At 40.6% G+C, this 12500-nt stretch overlaps 2 protein-coding genes across 5 annotated transcripts in view; one reads left to right on the top strand and one right to left on the bottom strand.

The window, feature by feature from the left end:
• Positions 1–6370, top strand: part of LOC111321918 (uncharacterized) — a 23608-nt gene extending 17238 nt beyond the window's left edge. For all 3 annotated transcript variants that reach the window (XM_022924924.2, XM_022924923.2, XM_022924925.2), the window contains 2 exons: positions 2142–2260; positions 3748–6370. In XM_022924924.2, coding sequence (XP_022780659.2) covers positions 2142–2260; positions 3748–4187 — 559 coding nt within the window. In that variant the 3' untranslated portion in view covers positions 4188–6370. The remainder of the gene's footprint in view (positions 1–2141; positions 2261–3747) is intronic.
• A 479-nt stretch (positions 6371–6849) lies between these two features.
• Positions 6850–12500, bottom strand: part of LOC111321883 (eukaryotic elongation factor 2 kinase) — a 28102-nt gene continuing 22451 nt past the window's right edge. For both annotated transcript variants that reach the window (XM_022924873.2, XM_022924875.2), the window contains exons 6-12: positions 12358–12418; positions 11392–11509; positions 10481–10823; positions 9396–9533; positions 8032–8214; positions 7760–7884; positions 6850–7500 (exon numbers count right to left, since the gene is read on the bottom strand). In XM_022924873.2, coding sequence (XP_022780608.2) covers positions 7215–7500; positions 7760–7884; positions 8032–8214; positions 9396–9533; positions 10481–10823; positions 11392–11509; positions 12358–12418 — 1254 coding nt within the window. In that variant the 3' untranslated portion in view covers positions 6850–7214. The remainder of the gene's footprint in view (positions 7501–7759; positions 7885–8031; positions 8215–9395; positions 9534–10480; positions 10824–11391; positions 11510–12357; positions 12419–12500) is intronic.

Here is a 12500-nt window from a genome sequence, read left to right as displayed (position 1 = left end):
ACTTTTTTGAATCCTTACCGGCTACATACCCCTCTCGCGAAATTTGGAATGAAAATTCGAAGTGGAAGTCTGTTTTTTTTTAGACTTGTTTTCCTCGATTCAACGTCCGCCATTATTCAAACTGCGAAATGACTGCGCGTTAGTCTGTGACGTCATATTATCCCTTAAACTTTTGCGCAGGCTCTTAACCAAGAAATGGACGAAGACTTTTGTACTTGAATAGTTCTAGGAGAGTCTAATCGTCGTTTTTAGGCCGGAAATGGCACCCTAGAATTGTGTTATGCGGGATTGAGCAATTTTTCTTAAATGTGAATGCTGAAATATCGCTACACAGACCAAACGAAATAGTTACGAAAGCTAATGGATGGCATTATATTCGTACGCCTGCATCGCTCAAACCTCTAGCCGAAAGGAGTATCGACGTAGATTAGGCATGAAAAAGGATTGCCCCGGGTGCCATTCCTAGAATATGGAAAACACTTTTCAGCTGGCCATGTCTCCAAGAAGTCTAATCTGCGCTACCCTGTATAAATATTCATAAATACATACATACATAAAACAAGTCGTCAATGCAAGGGGCGAGTGTTGTTAGATTGTAATCGTTCCGTTCGTTCTCACCTCACGTTTTCTAGAGGCAACGATTGAACTTTCTGTGAGTTACATTTGTTTTGATTTTCTTTGTTATCTATTTATTTATTCTCTAAGACTCATAATCCGCCTTGTAAGATTTGTACACAAACAAATTTGTTCTGCTGGAATAAAGTCTTACCTTTCCTTTTAAAAATTGCTTTCAATCCATGAATATCAATAGCTCTATATTGCTGTAGTATGAAAAATAGACGTTTTTCACAGCAGCCATGTTGGATGGCAGGAGCAATAGATTATTTTACCCATGGGAAAAAAAATTCTTTCTTATGCAAAATATTTTCATTGTTCCTGCCATCCAACATGGCTACTGTACAAAACCTCTATTGTCTACATTCCTAACTTAACCAGGCAAAAGCCATGGAAAAGGCTTCTGCAGTTGAGAAGACGAGCTTTCTGGCGGGCTACCTACCGTTCTGTGGTTAATCAATTTGCCCCAAAGATATAGACCAGCTCATACCTACACTCTGCAGGGTTATGAAATTTCATATAAAGCAAAGTACAGGTAGTTAATTTCACTGTATATGAACAGCAAAGCACCAGGTACTATTTTGTTAAAAACAGAATACTTTCATTAACTAAAAAACTAGACGCATACCTGCGTGACCTCGCGGTTCTCTTTAATAAAATCTTTAATTTTTGTATCAATCAGATTTGTATGGTCTTGTCGTCATTTCTTTGGTTTCAACTATGCAGATCTTCATAGAAAATAAATTTAAGTGGCACAACTAAAACCGAGATACTGTAAATCTAGGAGTCGGAATAAGGTTACAGCATCGAGCTTAAAAAAAGAAATCGGTCTATTACAAGACTGAAAACAAAGCCATATAACGACTAGCTTTAGTATTACATTTCAACCTTCGTCCTTGAGAAATACAAAATGCCTTAAACATAGAGACAAAATGCTTGCTTCCAACTTTTACACAGTTGATATAATAATTCAACTTAGAAGATGTGGGAATCGTTTGGCGTATTTAATAATAAGCTAGACGCATAACTGCTTGAACATGAGATTCCTTATGATTATAACTTACGTCGTCAAGAGAGCATAATATTTGCAAACTAGACGCATATCTGCGTGAACTTGGGCTTCCTTTTACAGATGAAATAGCCATGCAAAATGCTTTGAAGAAATTGTGAGGTATTTTTCTTATTTGTTTATTTTACTAAAAAGTCACGGGATTAAGTGAAGTGCTACGGCGAAAATTCCTAGAGTGGTAAAATGCAAGGGTGGATGCACTGCCCCCCCCCCCCCTTTAGCTAAAAAATAAATAAATACAAATACAAATAATCAAATCGGTTTTAAAGGTCAGCCCTTATTATTTTCCGCGAATTTCGCTAAATTTTAGACCTAGGACACTTGAGCCCGCGTTGTTGACCGCATACCCACTGACGACAAAGACAAGAAAATGACCGGTGAGGGGCGCGTGATTGGTTGACCAAATTCATTGGAAGCTGAATTGTTTTAACAGTAAACTGACCTCTTTTTTTTTCAGGTATGTGGCAAAGTGTTACAAGAAGCCCAGAGATATCAAACAGTATCAACAGGATGTCATTTGTCAGATGACAGCTCGTCATTACGTCACACTTTTCAACCAGCAACTCTATCTTGCAGGTGTGATCTGGGTACAGATACTCAATATCAGTCTTGTTAGCTCGTATGAGTTTAACCAAATCTACGAAGTATTCTCTTTTATAAGTTCATCCCTGCGTCATATTGTGCGATTTGCAATACCGTTAGAGGTGGATGGTGGATGTCGCCATTTCTTGATACTGGCATATCAGTATCAAGTTTTTTTATCCCATGTTGGAAATATATGAGTATCATCAAGAACAGTCATATGGTCGTAAAATTACATTAGGGATCCGATTCGTTGACTTTTTCGGCGATTCACAGGATTAGTATACAGAATAACGAGAACGTAGTGTGCAATTTCGGCGAAATTACCCGCGGAATTCTCCTTTGTGTAGAATCGCATGATTTAATATCTCGCATTCTGATTGGTTAACGAAGCGAGGTATTTAGGGCGGAATTACGTTTGAAAACGAGGCTAAGTTATATTGTTTCGCATCTTTTTTTTCGCGCTTATGATAAAAAAAAATATCGTTTCTGTTTCCTTTTTTTATTACTTTTATTCGGTCATGCGATTCAAGGGAAATCCATTACCCGGCTCATGAATTCCGCGTTAATTTGCACTTGAAAACCGATATCGCACACATCACGAAGCGATAAGTATTGGAGACAATAGCCTTTATTTGGCGTGAAAATATGGTCGGAGTTTAGACGTATGATGTAGCTGTTGTGGAGCAAAACTCGTTCTGCAAAGTGACCTATTTCGGATCCATTGTCCAGTGGGCCGTAGCGGATCATGGATCCTGTGATCCATTGTCAGATGACCCAGATCAGTGATGTAATGAATCCCAGTCCAGAATGGGTTCAATAGATTAATAATCTGAAAACGGATTTGCTGGAAAGGAGCGCTACAAGTCAGAAATCTGATCTAGATCTTCCCAAAGAACGCAACCTAAGATTCTCGGGAAATAGAATGAAAATTCGAATGTGAAGTGGCTGAATGCCAACACTACGTCGGACATGGCGTCCTCACTTCTGACAAAGGCAGAGTTGTCACATTCGGAAATAGAATGAACTGTTTCCCTTCAAGGGGATGAGTTGTTAGCTTTTGTTATTATATGGGTTAGAGGTTATTAGAGTTACCCGAGAAATGTTTTGGCCCTCGTGCAATCGTTTGAAACGTGTCACGTGACCGAATGTGCTTCAGGTAAATTTGGGGAATATCGGGGACAACTGCCGAGAGACATTCCTCACTTCACATCAGTAGCATGTAACCTCGAAGGATTTAGGTATGTCGTATGGCTATAGGGTCTAATGCGGCGCGCGAGTGGCCACTCAAGGTAACTGAAGAAAGTTGCGACACAGTTTTGTCTTTGACAAAATCTCACCTCAGTAGACTGTGACGTTCTATGAACGTTTGCCGCGGGTCTAACTTTTAATAGAGTCGGCCGTTCATTTACGAGGTAGGCTTACCCTCGTGTTTACAAACCAAAACCACTAATTCACGTATGTATTCCTATCATTCCTAGCTGTGAATGTGGGCGATATCCAGTTCCTTCCTGTTGTTTTGCTACAACTTGTTGACGGTGGTGGCCCCGTCAGTGGTGCCGTGTATAACGTGGAACCTTACATGGCTGGAGAATTTGTCAAACTCACCAACAACTTTGGCTTTGTCAGAAGTGAGGACGGCATGTCCGACGTAGTTTTGGCATTCAGCCACTTCACATTCGAAGCATCAAAACAGCAGCTAGTGATCGTTGATATTCAAGGCTGGACTCCAGATACTACTGACAAAGGTGAATGCACATTTCTCACTGACCCTCAGATTCACTCGGAGCGATACCAGTGTTTTGGAACAGGGAATTTACGTCAGCGTGGCATTGATAGCTTTTGGAAAGAGATGCATCCGAAGTGTAATAACATTTGTATTAAGTTAAAACTATCAAGACCGAACGTCATATCAAAATGAATTGAGTGCAAGAAGTGAACTGAACAGTCAGCTGTACAAGATTGTGGTATTTGTCCTATGTGACAGAAAGTAATGCTCGATAAAAATGCAAAATAGTTTCTCCTAGACTAAAGATTAAAGTGTCAAGCGACCGAATGATAAGGACGCATCCGAACCAGTCGCTTGACACTTAAATCTGCCTAATCATTCCAAGCATCAGATGGCGGTCTGCGGTCTTTCCCTACATTTAGGTAGTTCGGAAAGCCGCAAAACTCTTGAACAAAAGTTTATATTTCAAATCGGCACTCTTAATCCCAACGGTATCAATGAACGCTTTTCATTCTACTTATTTATTCTTGTTGGTTTGATTACCGTGTCCTTACCAAAAGCGGAGCCCCACTTTTTGTATATGAACACACACACAACCCACAATTGTTCCCTTCTCTCTGACGAAGGGCTAACGCTCGAAACGTCAGCTTTGGAACTCTTTACGGTAACCAAATTACATTATCAACTCAGTTGATAAAACCCAAATTACCTTGTTACTTCCGTCGACGCAGCACCACACTTTCTTCAGAAACTTGCCCCCTTTATTCCATTTTACCATATTAGGGAAATGGAACGCGAAAAGTATGCAATGGCATTATGCTGTTTAAGAGGGAAAAGTACGGACAAAAGGCACATTGCTCGTATTTTTCCTCTCCCATATGTGGCGCGGAAAAACTACGACGCAACTCGCAAATAGCCGCGTTTGTCATATGTTGAACCATCGAGGAAGGTTGTACAAACAAGTCCGTTACAGAGACAGCTTCATTCTAATGCCTTTTGCTTCATCCATCTTAAAGAGGTGCACAGCTACATATACTAGAACTATCACTAAGAACTATTTCTTTTTTGAGAAAGTGCAGGATGTGGGAAACTAAGCTTCGATGTTTATTTACTACAGGGACAATAGCAGAAATTGTTAATTAAAGTAACAAATATTACAGTGAATGCAGGTATAATATGGTAGGGAAAATACTATTGAAGTTGTAACATTGAAGCAGAGGAGGGATGCCCAAACCGGAATGACAGCGCTTACGACGGGATACATTTTAAAGGGATCCTCCACTGTTACATACATACGTTAGTCGACCACTCCCCATAATCATTCCAAGCATCATATGGCGGTCTGCGGTCTTTCCCCTCATTTAGGTAGTTCGGAAAACCGCAAAACTCTTGAACAATAGTTTAACAGTTGTACTTTTGTTCAAGAGTTAGCCCCCCATAGGGGCTTTTCAGGGCCAATTCCCACCCATCCCACCCCAGGGGAGGACATCCACAACACAGTAATCTTGTGCGTGGGAAATTAACCTCTCCTACCCCTAACCCAGCAGGAGACGGGCCCTACGGTTTATTCGTGCTTATCCGAGAAGACTAGAATATCTATCGATTTCTTGATTATAGAAAGGTAGTAAACTCTCCTAACTTATTTTAAGACCATGAGTATACTCTTTAAGTGTCCAAAAGTAGATTTTTCGGACAGAAAAATGTTCTCTTCCCTTAGATTTTTTGTTGTGGCCTCCTAAAAGAGGCCTTCAGTTCGAACAGTTCGACCAGTTCGAACGTACCGCGGTCGCCATTTTGATCGGCGCGTAAAGCTCTCTGGGGTGATGACGTAAAATGGTTGCTCGATTCCCTTGCCCTCGGTAAAAATTGGTAGCAAAATGCCGCATTGCGTTGCTTTTGAGTGCAGTATTCAAGCTAAAAACGGTAAAGGGGTAAGACTTCAAAGCAATGCTGTTCGAAGTGCTTCGAACACAGACGCGAGTCTTTGGGCAAGGATGTCCTTCCAACAGCATGAATCCAAGTTCGTCGAATCGCTGCATCATTCGAAAATTGTGGAAACGAATTTTGGGATCGTTTTTCCTGTAAACTGTAGACCCCGTCCCCTGCAGGGATTTAATTTCCCACACACGAGATTACAGTGTCGTGGATGTCCTCCCCTGGGGTGGGATGGGTGGGAATTGGCCCTGAAAAGCCCCCATGGGGAGTGGCCAACTAACCTATTTATGTATGTATCTGAACTCGAAGGTAACCTTCATTGTTTGCTTAGGTGATGTAATAATTTCAGAAGCGTTAGTTTTAAAATAGTTCCTTGAAATTTTAGATTCGATTTACATGGGATTTACGTTAAAGACATAATAAACAAAAGTGAAAGTGGAGTTCCAAGTCTCTCTTGGGTTGTTCAAATCTCAGTTGTCTTAGATCCCGGGTACCAAGTAATAAGTGACGGATTTCTGCCTTCCGTTAATCAAGCGGATGTTCAGAGCTAGTCTCCCCCAATTTGATCAGTTTAACCGAGAAGTTTGATCTATTCCGTTTCCGTCTCTCCCAGTACGCCCCAAACCTATCGTCACAATAACAGATTAAGGCAGAATTTAAGTGAACACATTGCATTCGTTTCTTAAGACTCTCTCAGCTCTCCAGCAAGCTAATGCCAATCCCTCCCGCGAGTTCCTTTTGCTTTGAAAACGTATATTGGCAACAGAAACTGGACCCTCATGCTGGACCAGATGATGGTGGTCGTTCGCCTCTTCGAGTGTTAAACCTCTTCGGAATCGGTTCATTTCTTGATTATAGAAGAAATTCAATGCCACATTTTTTGTTGAAAAATGACATACAAGACTGAAGGACATTCAAGCAAAGTCTAATAACGCACTTTTATTGGAAAGGCCTACGACAAGCTGGGCGAGGTCTAGTATCCACCTTGCCCAACGCATGAAATGCGAGGTTGTTAAAAAATGGCGGACGCATAAGTTATAGCCAGCTGCGGCTCCATACTAGTTAAACTGTTTAATCTGACTTCAAATTATTTCATACTCTAGAAATTAAACTTCCGCTTTCGAAAATAACTTAAATTCTCTATATTACCGTCCAAAATTCGTAGTCATTAGCTAAACGGAGATAATACGAAGGACAAAAACTGCTACTCCTACGAGCCTGCACACAAGTGGCCAATCCAATCCTTGAATGCTCGCGTCTTTCTCTGCGTAAAACATGAGCAGATTATTCGTCTTCTTCAGCCCAAGCCTCCTCAGCAAGTGCAAAGTACTTATTGGCTAGTTTCCCCTTCGTGGCAGCAAGTGCTAAATCTCCAGCTGCTGAATAGAGTTCGCCAGCCATCTGAGGTTGCTTGTCAAGCCCATGACCACCTTGTTGGTACAAGTACGCTTGCTTGGCATACAGTACGTAGTTAGGATCCGTGAATAGTGTGTTCTGTGGATCGTCATTTTCGTACACGACGTCGATGGCATTTTGATACCACTTGGCTGCCTCCACCCAAGAGCATTCCCTAAACAATACGGTGATTCAGTTTAAATACTTTTCTGTGACCTATGCTTCTGACAAAGGGTGTTAATAGGGCTTGCAATATGATTCTGATTCATCAGATGGCTACTTGTCAAAGATAGGGCCTGACAAGATAGTATTAAACATATTTTCCTCAAGGCCAAATATTGTTTCTCGGATTACTAAATTTCATTCGGTTACTGAGGTAAGTTAAAAATCTATTCACAGATAAAAAGTACAACCATGATGAAATTTGGGAGTACCTTAGTGAGCCCAGGCCTGAGCCAGTTTCATAAGCCTTCGCCATGTACACCATGGCCTGTCTGTCTCCCAAATGAGCTGCCTGCAGCATAAAATCTACCCCTCGGTTCTTGGCCTCTTCAGATTCCTGCCAAGGAAAAATTTACTGACTGTCAGAGCAGCAGCATCCAACGACGTAAAACAAAACAGGGGCACAGTGTGTTTGCTATAAATTGCAAGTTACTACAAAAATACTCCCGACTGATAACAATTCAATTCAACACGTCGAAGCTACCTGAATAGTCACTGAAGCTAGTGCGTCATGTGGTAGCTGTAAATTGATTTCAGCCATTGTTATTAAAGCCGGTAAAACAGCACAAGCTGCAGCTTGCTCTAGATGAAACACGGCACACTCCATTTGGGGCTCATTGTTAGTAAAACGACCGATCTCGTTACATTTAGCTAACTCAAGATGAACCTAAGGGAAAAAAATTAACTAAAATTAGAAACTTGCCACTGAAACACATACAGTTTGGAAATTCACTAACCACTCGGCCAACCTACTGCGTTCAGTTTCGTCTTAGTAATAAGTCATGTCTATTTTGAGCAGGAGAATGGTAAGGAGTAGGCGGAGGCTAAGCCACATCCTTGGGTGCAATCTGGATTTTTGTCACACATGTTTAATCCTTTATTATCGCTTTTGGCATTTATCGTCAACATTAGTCACCTCCAATTCAGATATAGATCACAGATGACGTCGAACTGTGGTATGAAGATCAGTGACACCACATTTTGTTCGTAGCACATTTTGACGCTTATCTGTGGCCACATTTTGACACCACATTTTGTTCGTAGCACATTTTGACGCTTATCTGTAGGCTAACTCAACGATAGCTTCCATTTGACGCCAATATATGCACAAATATTTGTCTGCGGACTTAATCTGTTCCAAGAAGCGAACAGTTCTCCAAGAGCTCAAAGAAGATAAGGGCTATGAGGAACAGATATTGTACGAGCATATTTTCGCACCAAACGGAGACTATTCAGTGTGTTTACTATCCTCGGAACATTTTTGTAACACACGGAGAAAATGTCAACGAACAGCTTACTGTTTGCTGCGTGGGAAAATCATTTTTTCAATGTTCTCTGGTACGACTTTATGAACAAACGAACAATTCCCTTCTTCTGGAACAATAGCTAAACGTTGTGGACGTGAGGTTTGAAAAATGGGGAATATCACTTATGCTCGGATATTCTCCAATTTTAGCTGGAGAATATCGGATTAGATATGTGAAATGAAAGTTTGGATATTTTCTGACAATTTGTCAAGTTTTGTTCACTCCAGAAGTTCACTGCCAACAAATACTTTGACAACATTTAATCGATTTCAGACATCAAAATCAACCAAAAATATTTATCTAAAACTTTGATTTTTTCTCATGGACCGCATTTATAGATTTGCCTTTTTCTCCCGGAGCCCCGTTTAAGGGATTTGGGCACAGGAACGAGGTAAAAGAAATGATCAATGCCCTTTGCCGATTGACCGTCGTCACCAAACCAATGGAAGATGGGCTGTCACTATGGCTGAAAATAAACTGATCACGATAATGTACAGCAAAAAGATAACTACGACGTCAATGTCGCGGACTCCATACTGACCAGTCCAAGAACAGAGACACTCTTTTGTGACCTCCTCCGATGCTTCATACGAACATCACCAAGCAATTTAACTTCAGCAAATACACTTGATGCCTTATGTTCCAGACCATTAGCAAATGACTTGCGGATATCCTCATCCTAAAATGAAGTTTGAAATGTTGCACAATAAAAGAAAACAGAACGGAAAGTTACTTCCTGCAATTGCCTCCTTTGGTCTGTGGTGGAAGCTACTTCCTAATTACCAGCGAATACTTCAATAATTTTTATACGTTGATTTTTTTAGATAATTTTCAACCAGAGAAAGGACGCTGGAGAAACTCTCCTACGCTAATGAAATCGAAGAGCAGGATCCGCCATTACGTGCCTGGCTGCGCGAACAGGAAAGATGACGCGAATTAAATTCTGTTCTTTAATTAGTTATCCAAACGACCACCCAGCAAGTCCACTCGGGATTGCCAGCTTCGGTCTAGTTAACAATTATAGCACTAATTATAGCCTTAATCATGACACCACCGTATTCGCAAATTAAGTTACATGTTCTCTCATAATAGAAAGTTAAAAATTTCCCAGATGTTGAAAGTAAGGAAGGTAGAAATATACGTGTTTACCGTATTACACATCCGGCCCTACTCGCGCAATCCCATAGAAAACCATGGTGAAAGCTGACGTATTTTGGGCCGGGCGGGTTCGCGTGAGCAGGTGCGGAAAAAGGTGGTGCAGCCTTAGTGCACTCGTACGGCTGTGTGGCAAAAATAAAAAAAGGCAAAATCGTTCACTCTTGTCGCAAAAAGAAAAAGAGTGACAGCAGTGAACAAAACTGAGAAAATAAGTCACGTTTATGGATGAAATGTGATTTTCTTGTTCTGACTCGAAAAAATAGAGAAAACGTTTCTATTGGAGAATCTTTTCCCGCGTGCCAGTCTATCGCGTCCTATTCACGTTAAAACAAACATTTTGAATTTTTCAAAACTTTGTCAATGGTCTATCCTCGCCGTACTCGGTCCGTAGGTCATGACCTAAAGCCAAAGATTTACCCGTTCAGGCCCCACACCCAGTCAATAAGTATATAATATATATTTCCTTACCTCGTTCTCAGTAAACACATCACTTTGTTCACCTTCGGTCTCAGATGATGACGATTCTGGTTCAGATATCTGCCGTGAATATCTTGATAATTCATAAGATGATGAAAGTGATGACCTGAAGGAGTCTGGCTCCGAACCAGCTGGAGACGGAGGAGGAGACTGAGCCAGATATTCAGTCATGTCAAATATGACTGAGGAGATTTTGCGATGACCAGGAGATGTGCAATCGTCCATACTCTTAACGATTGTACTGGAATCTTGGATGTTTTCCAGGGTTTTGTCAATTCGATTCATTTCTTTTGTGCTTAGGTCAAATTGAGAAAGTTCAAGGCTGTGACAGATTCTAAGAAAAATGTAATCAAATATTAAGTTCCTGCCATAGAGAATGCCCTGTAATGTCTACGGTATACAGAGCTCGGGATGGAATAAGAAATTTTGTCAAATCGGAGACTATCTGAGCCTACGACCACACCTACAACGGCCTTAAGATGCTGTTGACCCGGCTAAACAACATGGCTTGGTCTTTGGAATTCCCTGCGAACGTAGTGAAGTAAGATTACACACCAGTGAGACAAAATCTAGGAAAGTGATCGAAACATCCGACTCGCTTAAAAGCAGAACTCTGCACGCGCACAACACCGGCACAACACTTCCCGCTAGGGCACAAAGTAAATTCAATTGCGATCCTCACTAACACACACACTGGGTCAAAGAGGTGATTCAAAAAAGACTTCCCCTCCTATCAACATTACCGTTATAACAGGGATAGAAGAGAAATCTCCGAATCTTAAATGCTTCATAAGATGACGTGTCACCAGTTGACCTCATCGCCCGAAGACTGCCAGCATGCAACGCAACTGACTGCATCATAATAGCAGTGATAATACTTTTAAGTACAAACTTCAGCTTACTTGTTACATTTATGAGAACTGAAAAACAGTGCCATTCCCCTTGGGCCTAAGTTGGCTTCGCCGTAATCCTCTCCATCTGATGTATGAATTTGAGGGTCGGTGTACAGATCGCCAACTCCTTATTAAGCAAACACATTGTGCAAAAAATTAAAAAATACATGTTGTAGGACGAACAACCAAGTTTTTCAAGAGGCGCTTCATGATTACCGCAAAATACAACTTCATGACTGACGCGAAAGCTTGGCAGCTGAAACAGTACACTTACTGTTTCGATTAAAAATTAACACAGGATGGAAATTAAGATTTTAAAAAAAAAAACAAAATCAAAAACCGAAAAAAGGAGCACATTCGCTGTTTCAATGACAGGCGTAAAGTTCTGCTTCAGAATCCACTGTCACCTCTCCTTCTCCACTGGTTACACTTGTTAACCTGCTACCGTCCACGAGTTTTAACATAATTAGTTTTTGTTTCCTTGAAATATGACAAAAAAATCAAATCATGCAGAATAATGTTTGCATACAATTAGAGAAGTCAGGAACAAAATTGTTGTATGTAGGATAACCAGCGGAGATCGAAAAAGGGGTTCAAGTGAAAGCTCCGAACAAAAGGGATTTAAACAAATAACAAATAACTCGGGTTCATCCTTAATTCCTCATTGCATTCTACTCTATACGCGTTTTAGGATGTAATATATATTACAGACCGCGTATTTAAATGGAAAGTATTTAACTGGTATTAGTCAAATAGAAACCGATGGCAGTGATGGTAATCGATGACAGTCGATGTTTAAAATTTGATCAATCGATGAGAATCGACTATCTCATGATTGTAATCGATAATCGATGACAGTTGATAATCACTAAACGTTGCACGATCGATTGCCTATCGATTACCAATATCAATCGATTAACATCGATTACAATCGACAACCATCGACTGTTTAGGCCCTGACTACATGAATCTCACCTTGAATATCAACCACAATCAACTGATGACCAGACCTCTCAAATGTAAAATGACTAAACGCCTGAGAATTATACAATTCATGTTGATTACATTATTTAGAAATAGATAAGGACCTTCTGTATAACAATATTCCTCGAAAGAAA

This window comes from Stylophora pistillata, chromosome 10 (genome assembly GCF_964205215.1).
Source record: "Stylophora pistillata chromosome 10, jaStyPist1.2, whole genome shotgun sequence".
NCBI classification, from domain to species: Eukaryota; Metazoa; Cnidaria; class Anthozoa; order Scleractinia; family Pocilloporidae; genus Stylophora; species Stylophora pistillata.
The sequence above is the reverse complement of the archived record's forward strand: the minus strand, read 5'-3'. Positions and strand labels throughout refer to the sequence as shown.